Consider the following 19,185-nt stretch of genomic DNA (forward strand, 5'->3'; position numbering starts at 1 on the left):
CGGAACATTACTATACGCTCATCTTCACTGGTATGCTTTGCTCTGCCCATCTAGACGAATGTAAACAAAACCACACGTCAATTTACATACAAAACAACTGCATAAAAATCAATTTAAAGGCACATGTGTAAAGCGGCTCTATTATTTTGACCCATAAGATTCTTATCTTTATGCCTCTTGTCACACGTCTAGCTCAAACGCTTCCTTTCGGACGACTAAAGATAGCAGCAATGTCTTCCCTGATGTTGTCTACAAGGGACTGACAACACGGCACTCGTGGCGATTTCGCGAACTAATAGATATCCTAGTTCTTAATCTCGTCAATAGAGGTGGCTCTATTATTTCGACCGCCACTGTACATACATACATACATACATACATACATACATACACACATATATACATACATACATAAAGTAATCTGCAAGTCATTACCATAGTTAGAAGTTTGAGTAATGCTAGTAATTATTTGTTGTTAGTATACTTTACAGAAGTAGCCGGCAGTGGTTATACCTTCCTGTTAGTGTATAATTTGACTCATTCCACATTCCTGAAGACTCCCCTTCATGATGGGATTTACAGAACACTATGTATGTATGTTTGTATGTATGTATGAATGAAATGAATGAATGAATGTCCTCTGGCCTGCACCTGCGGTGAGCAGATGGTGGGATGGGACATTCAGCTATAAGCACCTGTATGCCTGAAGGACGGACTCGGTGGTAGAACCTTGCAGCAGGCGCACCTGGCGACGTGTGTCGTTGAGCATGGCCAGGAAGACCGGTGCATCAACCCGCAGCGAAGATAGCTGTCGCAGCAGTGCCGCACGTTCCGGACCCTCTGCTGCAAAATGACACACACCATCACAGTTCATTTGTGTCTGTTTCATACCGAGCCAGTAATTTAGCCCAGTGTCAAATGGTTCAGTACCTCCTTGAAATGATAAATGGGAAGTGTGTGTTCTGACATTGATTAGTTGTTAGTCAAATGCAGACTGCTGTGGAGTTTGCAGTAAATGATGATTCTCTCAGAGGGACTGAATGAAGTAATAAATGTTGAAGCAATGCAAATCTTTCAGAATAAATTAAAATGAAAAGAAGAGAAAAAGGGCATGAAAAGGTATTAGCCAAAGTTGATTTGCCTGGAGTTCTGAAAGAACTTGCAGTTGCAGAAATAAAATAATACTTTTACTTACTTCCATTAGAAAAAGTATGAACTTTAATCCAGTGTACTCACACTCATACAAATGAAGTTGTGTCTACAAAATAACTAAATAAATTTAAGGGAATGTTGTACCTCTTTGCTACTGCACACAATATGTTACCATGATTCTCTATAATGACTATGGAAGCCAACTGTTCTGGAGACATTTTGCATTCCAGATGAACTTTAAACAGTAATACATATGTCTTATCACAATTCCAAATAGACAATTTGTTGACCCACAACCAAAAAAGAGCACTCATAAGAGAGAGTAGAATTAGAATGCTTTTCTAATGAGCTCTACTAAACTGATGATGTTCAGATATGTCCAGTGGTTCTCTACTGGTGAGACAGAGTGGGAAAAGCTACTAAACCATCTACTGACCACTTAATGCAATCCTATTTACTAAATCAATTTACCCACCACTCAGTTAAATAATTTTGTCTGGACATATTTAGTTACTAAACCATTCACCAATGGACTAAATTACAAGTGTGAAATGCCCTTCACATACAGTACACTTGGAGCTGCAGGAGGGAAAGCTGGTAGAGAACGTCAGTACGGATTTTTTTTTTCATTTATTTACTTATTTAGCTTTAAGTCATTTAATTACAGCCAGCAAATCAATGTTGCAATCTCAATCAGCTTTAACACATATTTATCACAGATTACATTTTACTTATTGTGATTAATTTTCTTCTTTCTCATTTGTATTCTGTTATTTACACAGCACGCACAAAGTAACTTCACAAATAAAATCAACAACTAATCCTGATGGAGGGAAGATTGGGGTTTACACCCCATAGATGATGAATGAGAGACAGACTAAATATCGGTACAAGGATGGGGAAGGAAATTTGCTGAGGCCATTTCGAAGGAACCATCACGGTATTTGCCCTAAACAATGTAGGATGGGAAACTGCAGGTAAATGTGCTGCTGTGATTGCATATTACATTTTCAGAGATTAAACAATTGCTCTTCAAGAATGAACATGTTTGCAGTAACTGCTGGTGTGAAACCCTTTTGCTCTTTTGTTTCACAAAATCCGAGAGGCTGACGATGGTGTTGACTTGATATGTGTCACATTCCTTGATTTCTGGAAAGTCTCAAACACACCTCTTCTATGGCACTTATTGAATAAAATAAGTACTGTCAAATTAGTCAAATTATTTGACCAGGTATGAAGACTACATGCAAACACTACACCAGTTTTAGGAGTACACATCATCAGACGTAAAACTAGTATCAGGGAAGTTTCAGCAAAGTGACACGTCCTGACCACATGCAGATTCAGCATTGAATGCCAGTTTGTTACCCTCTCTGCCCCTCCCAACTCTGAAATGTAACTTTCGACACATTAACCCCCCCCCCCCCTCCACTTTTAATGTGAAACAGATGTCTAAGATTTTAGTATCAATAACAAAATTCATTTAAAAATGAAATATAACAACAATAATAATAATAATAATAATAATAATTTGTTTACATCAGTACTTTGTACATATTATAACTTCCAAGTAATCACCTTTCAGGGAAATTCAGCCTTTCAAAAGCATTCGACCAGAAATTTGAGAAAACCATGTGTTACGCAATTTAAGAACAATAAAAATGCAATATAAGAACTATAAAAACAACAAACCTCTCACAACTTTGGCAACATCAAAAATTACATAATATAAAATTTGTGTGTGCACTGATTATTCTCAGTATTTCACTTAGCACTATACAGGTCTAGAGACTACAGCCACATGTGTGTGTATGAGGTGGAATACTGTTTCTTTCAGTCATTTCTGCCAAAATCTGAGAAGTCAGTGTTTCTGTTAGTTTTTTTCTTCTTTTCTTTTTTTCCCAATGGAGGGTACTTCCCTTTCTGTCTCACCTTACTCAACCTACTCCGTTTTTCGATCTACAATCCATGTCTGATTTCTTGTTGACAGGAGGTGTGGCTTGTATGCCTTTTCCCGGCTGGAGTGTTGTCTCCAGCCAGTCAGGTTGCAAGTTCATCCTCATGGGCAGATCCTGAGATATGCACCTGAGAACTATCCTGTGTTAAACACAGCTTGAAATTTCTGGAGTCATTCAGTTTTCATACTTTTTTTAGTATCTGGAAGTTATCTGATAAATTTGGTAATTGATATGTGTAAAAACATAAATGCATTTACTGCAAAGTTTTATTTTTTTGGGAGGGGGTGGGTGGGAGGCATTATGACTCATGGTGAACCTCCTCCCTCAGTGTGTGCCTGATCCTGTGACACGATCTTTGCTTTTTTTACTTTTTTCTCATCCAGTCAGCGACCTCTTCTGAGTGTAATACTTGAGGTAGTATGACCATCCGGGCAAAAATCAGAATCCATCTGGAATACCCCTACATCTTCCACATGCACAGAGTCTTAATGAATCTGGAGTACTCAGAAATGTGAAATACTGACTGAGAAAGTACCAGATATGAATAGCAATATCGAAGAAGATTAGGTGGAAGGAAACCTACACTTTTGGATTCTGGTGACTACACAATATTTTGCAGCTGCAGTAGTACAGCCAATCTTGGAACTGTTTTCTTAGTATACAGGGAATACAATTTAGAATTATCAAATTTTGAAGCCATGAACAGTAGGATATGCACACTGAAAATAAAAAATGGAATTCTTCAATATGACACTGATTTGAATCCATGCTCCAACAGATGAAGTGAATGAAGAAGGCAAAGACTCCTTTTATGAACAGCTTGAAGGTACTATGATACTACAGTGGAAAAATTATTTGAAAGTGGCATTAGCAGATATGAATGGCAAGGTAGGGAGAGAGACAGTGTTTAGACCAAATGTGGGAAAGTATAGTTTACATGAAGTGTGGAATGACAATGGACTGAGGCTGGTTGACTTCGCTGTAAGTAAAAACTACCTCGCCTTAAGTGTCACCATATTCCCACAAAAGGATATCAATAAACGTAGTGGGAAATCACCGGATGAGAATGCAATCAATGAGATAGATCGTATGCCTATCCCAAAAAGGCATGGGTCAGACATTAAGGATGCTAAGGTGAAGATGGGGGACTGATGCAGATTTTGTTGGTCAAATCTTATAGAAAGGGATAGGAAGTATAATATGGATTCAGTTGTCACTAAAGTTCATCATCTGCACATGGAGCAGTCCTGTGTAAGACTACTCATGAGTTCCCTGATGAAATATTTACTTGCAAAGAGTTTCTGAAAAAACATGATATTAAATTTTGGTAAATAATCATTAATCAACAAATTTTGATTAAAGAAACAAATGAAGATTCAGGTCCATGAAGTCAGTAGGGAAGCTGGTAGGGTTGTTCAGTCTCAGGCTTAATTTGGAAAAGTCACAGAGGGGACAGAATAGACAATTTATTTATTTTGCTATGAGTGGTTACCATTACTACATTAAAGAATTAATCCTATTTTGTTAATATCATTATTTCACTTTCTGAACTGATTCTAAATGATATCACTACTGATGGGACTGTGCTCAGTTGAGGGCCCCTCTCAATACAGCAATCTCCATTGCACAATAATTTTGCTGATGATAATTATAATGAGAGATCTCTGAGAAGAATAGATTACACCACAGCTAATAAATTGTGAGATCACTAACAGCTCTCAACTGTATGTCTGCAGTGACCACAAAAATCTACTTGCATGGAAGGCAGATGCCAGACAGCGATTCTCTGGAAGAGTAGTAAGAAAGTGTAAATGTTAGAAGGTTGAGAAGGTCATCATTAAAAAGAAACTAGAATTCCTCTACTGTGGGCAGGGAAGTGATACTGATGGGTTCTCCTGTTGAATGCCTCTTCTACTCAAATTCTGAATCTGCAGCTGGTCAGCTGTCAGCCATGGGGCGGCATTGGTCATGTCAGAGTGCTTGTTTTTGTAACTGTTGTTCAACTGATCAGTAATTATCCACTTGCCGATGTAACAGAATAACATGCTACCATCTACTTCTGTAAGAACTGTTCACTGCTATGGTTTGTTAAGAAAAAGTCTCACTAGAAGCAAGCTTTGGGTGACACAGGATGTTCTGAAACATACTGAAAATACGATAAGAAATCTTCAGCTGAGACAAAAACATGAAAAGATGTTTGTCTCGTATACTGCATAAAAATGAAAATGACAACAGTTTTGCATCAGCCCTGCTCACTCAGTCTCACCTCCTGTGACTTTTTTTAGGTTTCCTAGAATGAAACAAGAGCTAAAATGGAAGTATTCCAGAATGCAGAAGAGATGAAAGAAAAATTGTTGAACATGAAAAATAATTTACAAATACAAGAACTCTGATGTAACTGATTGTATCCCACAAATGTCGGTAGGTTGATTGTGTACCACTCTTATTCCCAAACGCTATCTTTTAATGTGTTAGTAATCATGAGTAGATATTTATTTTGAATTGTTACCAGTTCTTTATTTGCTAATTTAAGTTAATTCACTGGAACACATTCTGGCCATGTGTTGCTCATCACCAGCTGTGTTTTGTTGCATACATGTCCAAAAAAGTGATTTCATTGTTGCTTTACTATGATGTTGTGCTGTTTGTTGTTGACTGTGGAATTGCCTGTATCAGATGCAAACTAAATATCTGTCATATAAGAATAATATTGTGAAAGTTTATGAGCAGTTTCAAACCAAGTTCCCTGCCTTAGTGCTGGTACTTGTAATGTTGTGATGCTGTCCTGCAATGGCACATAATGGTTTCATCAGGAAACACATGAAAACTGAAACTTGGAATGCAGAAATCTTAAGTAAAACATCTGACATGCAGAGAGTATGTTAATCATTTAACTGATGGCAAAATATAGTCATGCATCCAACAAAGGCAACTGTACAGTCAATAGAATGCAGTCCAACAACAAGGATGACAACAGTGGATGTCATTTCCTCACACCCTACCCTCCCATTATCTTCAAAGAAGCTACTGCACCAATATCACATTAGACATAGTTTTTACATAATCAAATAGTTAATTTTACACTGCTTGACAAAAAAGTAAAGCACTCAGAAGACAAGGTTGGATGTCTATGTAACTACATACAAGCACACCTTGTCGGTGGGTCTATAAATGGTTACAGTTCCAATTTTCTATGACTGGCAGAACAGCCACCAGTGTGCATTGGAACTGTTCATGTTTAGTGTTGTTACCACACCTGCTAGGATATATAGGGGGTTTGAACAGCATCAGATATTGAGTGTTCACTCGGAAGGACACAGAGACGATGTATACTGATGTGAGGCAGCATTATCATCACCTTTCAGAGTTAGAAACAGGTCTTATTACGGTTCCCATTTGGTCAGCTGAGTGAACTGCACAATATACAGATCTGTAGGGCATTCAGATGTGACTGGGCCGGTATTTGACTCTATGAGGAAGTGAGGGCAGGCATAATCGTCATCAAGGTTCTGGTCGACCACATCTGCCCACCACAAGAGAGGATTGCCATACTGTGCACAAAGCCCATCATAACCCATTCACATATGTGTCAGCCATCTGAGAACAAGTAATGGAACATTCTGTGTTATTCTGCACTATCAATCAGAGACTACCAGCAGCCAAATTACATAATTACCATCCCATGTGTTGGGTGCTGGTAACAGGACAGCACTAACAGCTGCGTTTCAAATGGAGCCACGACCAAGAAGTATGAATTGCTGATGAATGGCATCACACTGCAGTCATCAATGAGATGGGTTCTCCCCTACCCCAGATATCCATGGTTGATGAGTATGGAGTGATCCGGGCATAGGTCCCAGTCTTCCAATGTTCTGCAGAGGCACAGTGGTGTTACTCCTGGTGTTACGGTGTGGGGAGCCATTGGCTATCACATCAGGGCACTGTTGTTAGCGATTGAGAGAATTCTGAGGGTACAACAGTACATCATGGACACTCTGATCCTCATCTGTTACCTCTCATGCTACAGTTTCGTGCTCCCAGAACAATGATCATGCACAGATGGCATGTATTTCTATGAAATGTCTGGGTGATGTTGAGTTACTGCTATGGCCAGCAAGATCCACAGAGACCTTCCCAATAGAATATGCATAGGACCAGTGCCAGTACCCATTTTATCAAGGGCCAGTTATAACAATTGTGGGTCAGCTTGTCGCAGGAGAGGACACAACAGCTTTAGAACACTCTTACCAACCAAATTAGAGCATGCATACAGGCCGGAAGGAGCGCAGTGTCATACTCATAGGGGGGATCATACTGTTAAGTTCTTTGTAAATTTGATTTTGTAATCAGCAAAATAATATTCTAGACCCTCTCAACACTTGAAGTTTCATTTCGTTTTCTCTTCCCATGCAGAGTGTTTCACTTTTTTTGTTGGGCAGTGAAGTTTAATTCAGGACTTATCTTCATATGCATGCATTGAAGAATGCCTGATTCAAAGTAATGTATCAAATTACATTAACAAATAATATCACTAGTAGCAGTGCAAAACAATTTATTCATAAAAGTAATGGCACTAACATTTTTGCCTTGTTTAATCACACTGTGTTCTCTCCGTTTTCTTAAAAAAAAACCTGTGACAGTGCTAATCAGTATGAACTAATTCTTGAGGAGTTGGATGATGATTACTAAAGGTTTGTGCTTGTAGGGTGAACATCATTTAGTTCAATCATGTCAGTGGTGGTGGTGGTGGTGGTTGTTGGGATGTTTAAGGGGGACTAAACAGCTAAGGTCATCAGTCCCCCATTCCAAAAACAAGCGAGACAAAGTCGCAGAGCAGATAAAACCCCAAGGGGAAGGAGACTGCCCCCCCCCCCCCCCAGGTGCTAAAGAACACAAATTAGGCAACGAACACTACAGAAAAGAAGAGTACAGACGAACACCAGGCAGAAAGAAATAGAAGAAAAGAAGATGGCCGGAGACTGGTTGACTGACCACGACAACAAAAAAGGGAAAGAGTCAACCATCCGATGAGACACCAAAACAGCAACAAATATGGAGAGACGCGAGGACAAAAGACACAGAAACGGAAAAGTGCAGGACCCCCCTAAATGGATCCATAAAAAGGACTAGCACGGATAAAATGTAAAACATTGTCAGCCATGGAGGCGTCGCATAAAATCAAAGGCAAGGTGCCCGGGAAATTAAAAGACTGCCGAAGGGTGCACAGTCGGGGACACTCCAATAAAATGTGGGCGACTGTCAGCCGGGACCCACACCGACACAGGGGGGGATCCTCCTGACGCAAAAGATGGCCGTGCGTCAGGTATGTATGGCCGATGCAGAGCCGACACAGGATAACAGAGTCCCTGCGAGAAGACCGCAGGGAGGAGCGCCACACATCGGTCGTCTCCTTGACAGCCCGCAGTTTATTCTGGGTTGTCATGCCATGCCACTCAACAGACCACATCCCAAGCACCTTACGGCGCAACACCAGCTGCTGATCAGGAGCCGTGAGGCCGATCTCCAAAGCTGGGGCGTCGAGCGCCCCTTTGGCCAGCCTGTCAACACGTTCGTTCCCCGGGATGCCAACATGACCTGGCGTCCAAACCAAGACCACCGAACGTCCAGAATGGGCAATGGCGGAAACAGACTCCTGAATAGAGGACACCAGAGGAGATGTCAGTGTATTACATGATGATTTGGGAAAAGGCAGCCCATAAAAAAGGAATAATATGTTTCATTATTTTTCTCTGCCTAATATATGGTGTGATGCTTATACTTCAATATCAAAAATTATTCCAAGTGAGGAGGGGCACTTCCCACGGTACTTACAAATCGGGAATTTTCTGTAAATCTTGCTGAGAAGGGAATTGGAGCTATACTTACTTTATTTCTGGGACAATTGTAGAATTTTGGAACACGTATTGTGTTCGAGTATAATGACTTTTCTGGAGACTAGAAATCTACTCTGTAGGAATCAGCATGGGTTTCGAAAAAGACGGTCATGTGAAACCCAGCTCGCGCTATTCGTCCACGAGACTCAGAGGGCCATAGACACGGGTTCACAGGTAGATGCCGTGTTTCTTGACTTCCGCAAGGCGTTCGATACAGTTCCCCACAGTCGTTTAATGAACAAAGTAAGAGCATATGGACTATCAGACCAATTGTGTGATTGGATTGAGGAGTTCCTAGATAACAGGACGCAGCATGTCATTCTCAATGGAGAGAAGTCCTGATTTCAGGTGCGCCGCAGGGCAGTGTCATAGGACCGTTGCTATTCAAAATATACATAAATGACCTGGTGGATGACATCGGAAGTTCACTGAGGCTTTTTGCAGATGATGCTGTGGTGTATCGAGAGGTTGTAACAATGGAAAATTGTACTGAAATGCAGGAGGATCTGCAGCAAAATAACAATTGAATCTCAATGTAGACAAGTGTAATGTGCTGCGAATACACAGAAAGATAGATCCTTTATCATTTAGCTACAAAATAGCAGGTCAGCAACTGGAAGCAGTTAATACCATAAATTATCTGGGAGTATGCATTAGGAGTGATTTAAAATGGAATGACCATATAAAATTAATCATCGGTAAAGCAGATGCCAGACTGAAGTTCATTGGAAGAAACCTAAGGAAATGCAATCCAAAAACAAAGGAAGTAGATTACAGTACGCTTGTTCACCCACTGCTTGAATACTGCTCAGCAGTGTGGGATCCGTACCAGATAGGGTTGATAGAAGATATAGAAAGATATATAGAGAGCAGCGCGCTTCGTTACAGGATCATTTAGTAATCACGAAAGCGTTACGGAGATGATAAACTCCAGTGGAAGACTCTGCAGGAGAGATGCTCAGTGGCTCGGTACGGGCTTTTGTCAAAGTTTCGAGAACATACCTTCACCGAAGAGTCAAGCAGTATATTGCTCCCTCCTACGTATATCTCGCGAAGAGACCATGAGGATAAAATCAGAGAGATTAGAGCCCACACAGAGGCATACATACAATCCTTCTTTCCATGAACAATACGAGACTGGAATAGAAGGGAGAACCGATAGAGGTACTCAAGGTACCCTCCGCCACACACCGTCAGGTGGCTTGCGGAGTATGGATGTAGATGTGGATTTAGATGTAGACAAGATGAAAATATGAAGCACTAGTGCCTGTAAGTACCCACTTGTGTCGTGGGGCATTGTTAACTTCTTAAACTTGAGCAGTGTAGCCTTGCTTACCCCAGAGACAGAAGTTACAAATAGGTAGACTTAGACTGTGGTAGAACACAAGTAATAAAGGGAGGCGAAATAAATAATACTGTGTGAGTGACTGAAAAGTGAAAAGAGAATGAAGATGTAAGTCTTTGCTTCATCGTCATACATGATAATTTTGGAGAGAAGAATTGTGATGATGGCAAAGGAAATGGTTTGTCTTCTCCTTAAATGAAACAGAGTATTGAACTGTGCACAGAGTGCAAGTGGCTTGTTCCAGAGGTGAATAGCATCAATTGAGAAAGAGTTGGTGGATATTTTTCTTCTATGGATTGATACACCTAAGATACTAGATTAGTGGGACCTCGTGCTACAATTATGATGAGTTAATATGTACTTGATCTGTGATGCTATATACTGAAGGTCAAGCAAACTGAGAAAGTGACGAAGTATATGCAAGGTATAGTAGTCACTTAAGTTATCTGGTCACCAGTATTGTTAGCTTTATCTGGCTTTTTGCAGACAATCCTGGCCTTTCAAAATATCTGTTTGTGTCCAGCAAGCATTTTTGTTTTTGAAAACATATCTGATATATCTTCACTGTCACTATTTTGAGAATAATCTATGAAAAATATGCTTTGAAAAAATGTGATTTGATACTCAGATCTTCATGGCTCATTGTCGAAGCAATTGTTATGTATTGCTAAAAATCTTCAGGCAAAAGTGTGTAAATTAAGGAGCAGGAAAAAAATTAGATAGTGTGACTCTTTTACACGGGAAAGCGATAATTTTAGTTAAGCCTGAGGATATACATTGGCCAGGAAATTCTTTTTCTCATTTGGAGATAACATACACAAATATAAATAACTGTCATGCAGAGGATGTAAGTGTCCCCTGTTAAATCGTAGAAACTGAACTAATACTCTTCTGCTCACAGAAAAGACAGTTAATACTAATTATTACGATCTTCATTAAAGCAGTAGTTTTTGTTGATAATCAAGAATTGTTAGTGATGCCATGGTTCTGCAACAGGGCCGGGCCTCTGCTTGAATGGCTTTAATTAAACATGGAAACATCTCAATTTATGTATGCAGTGACATAAACATCTAGTTCCTTTAATTTAATTATTAATTAGGTGACAGCCAAGTAAATGTCCATTCTTTTGATGACAAGTAATGAGAAGGAAAAAATGCATTGTAAATTTTCTGATAACTTGCAACAAAATAGACAACACCAAAGTGAACCTAAATGCAGGATTTTGTGATATTTACATAAATGTATAAAGGTGTTAATTATTTAGAAAGACATATGAGCTATTAAAAATTGTAGACTGTAAGATATTCCACCTTTTCTCACTACAACATTCTCAGTTTACGATAAGAAGGTTCAAGCTACATTAGCATTTCTTAGGGTCATCCATCATCATTGATACCAGTCGATGGACTGAACAATGAATGAGAATAAAATATTATCTCAAGGATGTGATGAGGCTAAAAAATGTTGTTGTGCAGCAAATCAAAAAATCAGGCTATTGTTAACAATATTATTTCCTTACATTCATTAGAAATTAAACCTCAATTCTTTATCAAAGAATACCATGTTTTATTTTAGGACATGATGTATGCAATGCTGGAATGATTAAAATGTTCTCCACTGTATTAGTGTATATTGATTATTTGGAAATGGCACTCAAGTATATGTGCTAGAACTACTGACTAGTTCAAATGAAACTTCTGAAACTGTAGCATTGTACATTTCAGAGACAACCACATGACTGCGTGACTGTGGGCTTTCACAGCATGCACTACTACGGAAAAGCTCTCGGATTTCCAGCCTGTTGGCCGTGTTGATATATCATGACATTTTGACTAAACTGTGGTGAGTAAGGCACTCATCGAAATGTCATGGTATATCAGCAATGCTACCTGGCTGGAAATCCAAGAGCATTTAAAACACCTGCGCACTTTCAACTGTATTGCTGTTAATGGAGACAATGCAAATGTAAACTGAAGACAGAGTCTTGTAAGAACTTTTTTACAAGTAGTGATTCCCAAAAGCCACAGATGACATTGCATTGACCTTCAGGTCACAGTCATTTTTGATGTCGCATGAAATAAAATGGGATTAACAATCCCCTCGAATGTCCCAAAAATATAAAACCCACCGGTGAAGACTGCAGTGTTTGATCTTGCCCATCGTGAATGATCGAGACTCGACCACATCTGAACAGGACAAGGGAGAAGACGCCATAACTTGAAGAAGCGGAATTATTGTGAAAGTGACATGTAAGACTGCAACACGGAAGAACAAGCAACAGGATATATTGTAGACAACTGTCCTATCCACACTTTTAAAGGATGTCTGAAAAACTTACAGGAAGTGACACTGACTGCTGAGATCTTAACAAATTTGAACATTAACCTGTAAATGGAAGGGCACACAAAAGAAAGTGATAACCCACAAGGGCTTTTTTTGAGTTAATGCATATCATATATTTTGTTAAATTCAAAAATAAGAACATAAATACAGTACAACAAAACATTTTATGTAGTCAGCACTGTTTTCTAGTGAGACACATGGAATTACTCGTTTCCAGCATCTAGTGCATTTGAAAAGAAAACAAATACTGTGATCATACGAATCCTTACTAAATTGAGGGCTAGCACTTTCTTGTGCTGAACTGTTCAGTTAATTGCATGTATATATATTTTCTTCATCTACATTTATACTTTGAAAATCATCTTATGGTGTGTGGTGTAGGGTACTTTATGTGACACCATCTCTTCCCCCTTCCCATTCCATTTACAAATAGCATGTGAGAAGAATGACTGTCTTTGAATCTCCATGTGACATATAATTTCTATGATTTTCTCATCATGATCATTTCACAAGATGAGTGTGGGAGAAAGAAATATTTTACCCGGCTGTTCTTGGAGGATATGCTCTTAAAATTCCAACAGTGAACCTCTCTGTGATGCACAATACCTCCCTTTTGACATCCACCACTGAAGGTGAGCATTTCTGTAATGCTCCCATGCCAGGTAAACAATCCCTTGATGAAATGTGCTGCTATTCACTGGATGGATCTCTCTCTCTCTCTCTCTCTCTCTCTCTCTCTCTCTCTCTCTCTCTCTCTCTCTCTCATTAATCTAATCTGATAAGGGTCCAAGGCTTATTAGCAGTCCTCAAGAATGAGCGAAACAAGTATTTGTAAGCCACTTCTTTCACAGAAGATAGATTTCCTTACAAATCAATTCTCCCAGTTAATCTCACTATGACATCTGCTTTTATCAACTATTTTGTTTTATATGGTCATTCTGCTTCAGACATCTCCAGATGCTTACTTCCATGTTTTTTATGGTAGTTAGTGTTTCTAGTGATATGTTGCACTGTTTCCAGTGATTTTTTGGCAATAGTGTAATCAAACAGTAGTGAAGCTTCTCTTTTCCTGCCCTTTGCAGTACGTTACATTTGTCTTCATTCAGGGTCAACTGCCAGAAGCAGCACCAATTGCCAATCCTCTGCAGGTCTTTCTGAATTTCGCTCCAGTCTTATGATGTTGCAGCCTTTTTGTACACAACAGCAACGTCTGTGAAAAGCCGTGCATAATACTGTGAAGTAAAACAGTTGGCACCCGAATCATCTTCCATTCATCTTGTAATGGATAAATACAAGACCTGTATGGTTTTGAAGGGACTCTCATATCATTCTTCCTGCAAACTAGTGACAAATTCATGCAACAATAGCGATCACACACCCTTCTCTCCAAACCAGACGACAAATGCTCAATAATACTGAGATTTTGTATGTGTGGTGGCCAGGTGAGATGTAACACTTCATTCTCATGCTCACGAAAACAGTCCTGGATGATGCAAGCCATGTGAACAGGAGCCCTGTGATCTTCAGACACAGCATCCCCACTGGGAAACAAACATTGTACCATGGGATGGACCTGATCAGGCAAAATGGTCATGTAATCCTTGGCAGTAATGCCACCTTGTAGAGTAACCATGGAGCACATGGAATACCATGATATGGCTGTCCAAATCATCACCGAACCCCCGCCATGTAATCTCATTGAGAAATTGGAGACAGTGTGAAACAAGAGTCATTCTGTCAAATGACGTTCTTCCATTGCTCCATAGTCCAGGTTTTATGGTTTTGGTGCCACTTTGTCCTATTACAGACTTTTGCATTTCTGATGAAAGGCTGTGGAATTCCAGCTCACTCCATAATGGCCTCTTTATGGAGTTCCCTTCGTGTTTTTTTTGGTGCTGACAGGGTTTGCGTGTGAGACAATCAGTTCTGCAATGACTTTTGCAGTTGTCGTTCTCTTATTCTTTGTCACAATCCCCTTCAGTGACCACCTGTAAAGATCACTCAGCACATACTTTCGTTGTGACTTAGTTGATGACATTTTTTTGCTTTCCCCATATGCGAAATAAATCTTTGCCACAATGTCTTTTGAAATATCAAACGATCCAATGAACCTCAGCATTGTAGATATTTCTTAGAGACATTATGTAATAAAATCCAAATTGCCGCTATAGTAGATACATGTTTTTATTGTGATGGACCCATTTCGGATAGGTTGCCACCTTCAGACCATCTGCGAAAGTTACATAAAATTTTTATCTCATATTATTATTATTGACTTTTTTTTCTCAGACTTAAGTCTGGTTAAAAATGGGACGTGACGCGGACCTCGGTCAAGCGTGACTTCCTTGTAACTGTATGGTATATGTTATATTGGATTTAGGAACTTTCGGGTAATTGAACATGTATCAATAATTACAGATTTTTGTAGTTGTATATATATGTTTGGATGTAGCTGTATTGCATTGATGTACTGGTGAATATTGTGAGGTATGACTCCTGTAGTTGATAGTATAATTGGGATAATGTCGACTTTATCCTGATGCCACATGTCCTTGACTTCCTCAGCCAGTTGGATGTATTTTTCAATTTTTTCTCCTGTTTTCTTCTGTATATTTGTTGTGTTGGGTATGGATATTTCAATTAGTTGTGTTAATTTCTTCTTTTTATTGGTGAGTATGATGTCAGGTTTGTTATGTGGTGTTGTTTTATCTGTTATAATCGTTCTGTTCCAGTATAATTTGTATTCATCATTCTCCAGTACATTTTGTGGAGCATACTTGTATGTGGGAACGTGTTGTTTTATTAGTTTATGTTTTATGGCAAGTTGTTGATGTATTATTTTTGCTACATTGTCATGTCTTCTGGGGTATTCGGTATTTGCTAGTATTGTACATCCGCTTGTGATGTGATCTACTGTTTCTATTTGTTGTTTGCAAAGTCTGCATTTATCTGTTGTGGTATTGGGATCTTTAATAATATGCTTGCTGTAATATCTGGTGTTTATTGTTTGATCCTGTATTGCGACCATGAATCCTGTTATTATTATTATTACACAGTTGGTTATCACACTTTCAGATATACAAATTTTGTACGAATGTCCATATATCATAACGGTCACTGTCACTCTGTATTACAACGTGGTGTAGGTTTAAGACTCATGCTTTAAGCTGTTGATATATGGGCGTAAGCACAAAATTTGTACATCTGAAAATACAATACCCAACATTATAATAAAATAAAACGAAAATATTATGCAACTTTCCCAGATGGTCTGAAGATGGCAATCTAGCCAAAATGGATCCATCACAATAAAACATCAAACTACTAGAGCAGTATTTTGGATTTTAGTACTTAACAAAGTAGTACGGCCATCTCGGCTACGGAAGCACACCAGCACTAACAATTTGCCAACTTTTGGAGACACTTGGCTCTGACATAATGCACTCACAGCCACATAGAACAGTGTTCTGATCACGACTGACGCAATACACTAATGACCTCGCACAGATGCCGTTTGTGCTCAAATACAACAGCAGAATCTGCAGCCTTAGCATCTACTTGTTTATACATAATGTGTGTGTGTGTCTGTTCTTTTGGACATGTCCAAAAGAAAAGAAACCATTTTGATCCAGAAACCACTTCGAACCAAGATACAAAGGAATTACAGATGTTGCCTTCGAGTGGACATTGATTTAAACCAAACGAAGAAGTTGAAAATATTGTGCCAGACCAGGATTCAAACCTGGGTCTCCGGCTTACTACGCAGGTGCTCTGACGACCACTAGGCCATCTAGACACAGTGGTCATCACAACTGCACGGACTACCCTAGGATGCACACCAAGCTGGAACTCTTACGGAAATCGGCGAAATGCCGCGAGTAACGAGGATAATGGGCAAGGAGTGCTACTTCAGTAGTGTGTGGACAAGTTGAGAATTAGCGTCTGACGGGGGGCATGCCAAGATAGTCTGTGCAAGTGAGATGACCACTGCGTTCAGATGGCATACTGGTAAGCACATCTGCCTAGTAAACAGGAGACTTGGGTTTGGTTCCCGGTCCAACACAAATTTTCAACTTCCCCATTGATGTAAATCAACGCACACTGGCAGCTAATGTCTGTAATTCCTTTGTATCTTGATCTACACTTATGTTCAAGCATGTATTTCTCGCGGTGTTTCCATATTTTTCTGGAACCCCTCTGGTAGCGGTTCTACACCGAAGCGCCAAAGAAACTGGTATAGGCATGTGTATCCAAATACATAGACATGTAAACATGCGGACTGCGACGCTGCGGTCGGCAACGCCTATATAAGACAACAAGTGTCTGGTGCAGTTGTTAGATTGGTTACTGCTGGTACAATGGCACGTTATCAAGATTTAAGTGAGTTTGAACGTGGTGTTATAGTCGGCACACGAGCGATGGAACACAGCATCTCCGAGGTAGGGATGAAGTGGGGATTTTCCCGTACGATCATTTAACGAGTGTACCGTTAATATTGGAAACCCTGTAAAACATCAAATCTCCGACATCGTTGCGGCAGGAAAAAGATTCTGCAAGAACGGGACCAACGACGACTGAAGAGAATTTTTTCAGCGGGACTGAAGTGCAACCATTCCGAAAATTGCTGCACATTTCAATGCTGGCCATCAACAAGTGTCAACGTGCGAACCATTCAACGAAACATCATCAATATCGGCTTTCGGGGACGAAGGCCGACTCGTGTACTCTTGATGACTGCACAACACAAAGCCTTATGCCTCGCCTGGGCCCATCAACACCGACATGGGGCTGTTGATGACTGGAAATAATTTTGTCTGGCCGAAGGATTTCGTTTCGAATTGTATCTATTGGACGGACGTGTACGGGTATGGAGACAAAATCAAGAATCCATGGACCCTGCATGTAAGCAGGGGACTGTTCAAGCTGGTGGAGGCTCTGTAGTGGTGTGGGGCATGTGCAGTTGAAGTGATATGAGACCCCTGACACATCTACATACGACTCTGACAGGTGACAGGCACGTAAGCACCCTGTCTGATCACTTGTATCCATTCGTGCCCATGGACTTGGGCAATTCCATCAGGACAATCCGACACCCCACACGCCCAGAAGTGCTACAGAGTGGCTCCAGGAACACTCACCTGAGTTTAAACACTTCCGCTGGCCCCCAAACTCCCCAGACGTGAACATTATTGAGCATATCTGGGATGCCTTGCAACGTGCTGTTCGGAAGAGGAATTCACCTCCTTGTACCCTTACGAAGTTACTGACAGCCCTGCATGATTCATGGTGTCAATTCCCTCTAGCACTACTTCAGACATTAGTCGAGTCCATGCCACGTCGTGTTGCCGCACTTCTGCTGTTCGCGGTGACCCTACACGATATTAGGCAGATGTACCAGTTTCTTTGGCTCTTCAGTGTACAGCAGTGCCTTTTCGTATTCCTGAAATTAGCTTTAGACTTTTCAGTTTTGTTGTGCTAGAGAGACGTGTTCAGTTCTATGTGTGAGGAAGTGCTGTATCCAATCATAGATCCTAAATGCCATAGATGATGATGATGATGATGATGGTGATGATAATGATAAATACTGTTTCAAAGGTTTGTCGTGTAATTTAAAAATTTTAGCTGGCAACGCTAGTCCTAACCGTGTGTACTGGGCACAGGTATGTTTGGCAGAAGGTGATATGATATTGGCATTACGTTCCGTGCGCCACACACCCGGCACAGCACCCACCTGCTCGGCGAGCGGCGTCCTCCGTCGCCCCCAGCCTCTTGACGAGTCTGCGGCGGCGGCAGTGCAGGTACAGCAGGCCGGCCAGCAGCATGCCGGCGCAGACGGCGGCGCCGCCGCACGACCCCACGATCACAGCCAGAGACCGCCCGCCCAGGCCCGCGTCTGTCACACACGCACAACACACACTGCTTATAACACCAATGTCGCATCGTGCACGTCTGCGGACAAACTCTTAATATATATAAACAACTACATGGCCTAGCAATGGGATCATGTATATCTGGTACTATAGCTGACATATACATAAATCACTTAGAACAAAAATTATTGAACAGCCAAGAACCTTGCCTAAAGAAAATTGAATTTATAGGAGATATGTAGATGACACACTACTGTTAGTGAAAGGGGATACCAAAGACATCACAGACATTCTAAATTACTTCAATAATCTACGTGAGAAAATTAAATTTACAGTGGTACATGACCAAAATAAAAGCATTAACTTTCTGAGCCTAAATATTACAAGACACAACAACACATGCATATTCAAAATTCATAGGAAAAACACAATGACTGACACCACAATCCCTGCAACCCCATGTTCCCCAAATATCCATAAACAGGCAGCTTACAGGTCAATGCTACATAGGGGAACTAAAATACCATTGACCCAAGAAAACATGCAACAAGAAATAATTACATCGAAAAAGATTGCAGTTGCCAATGGGTACAATGCGTCCATGGTTGACACAATCCTAGACA

At 40.3% G+C, this 19,185-nt stretch overlaps 1 protein-coding gene across 1 annotated transcript in view; it reads right to left on the reverse strand.

Moving 5' to 3' along the window:
* Nucleotides 1-19,185, reverse strand: part of LOC126162089 (uncharacterized) — a 392,207-nt gene that overhangs the window by 24,695 nt on the left and 348,327 nt on the right. Inside the window, exons 3-4 of the mRNA XM_049918367.1 lie at nt 18,424-18,585; nt 696-843 (exon numbers count right to left, since the gene is read on the reverse strand). Coding sequence (XP_049774324.1) covers nt 696-843; nt 18,424-18,585 — 310 coding nt within the window. The remainder of the gene's footprint in view (nt 1-695; nt 844-18,423; nt 18,586-19,185) is intronic.

Source organism: Schistocerca cancellata, chromosome 2 (assembly GCF_023864275.1).
Source record: "Schistocerca cancellata isolate TAMUIC-IGC-003103 chromosome 2, iqSchCanc2.1, whole genome shotgun sequence".
In the NCBI taxonomy this organism is placed as follows: domain Eukaryota; kingdom Metazoa; phylum Arthropoda; class Insecta; order Orthoptera; family Acrididae; genus Schistocerca; species Schistocerca cancellata.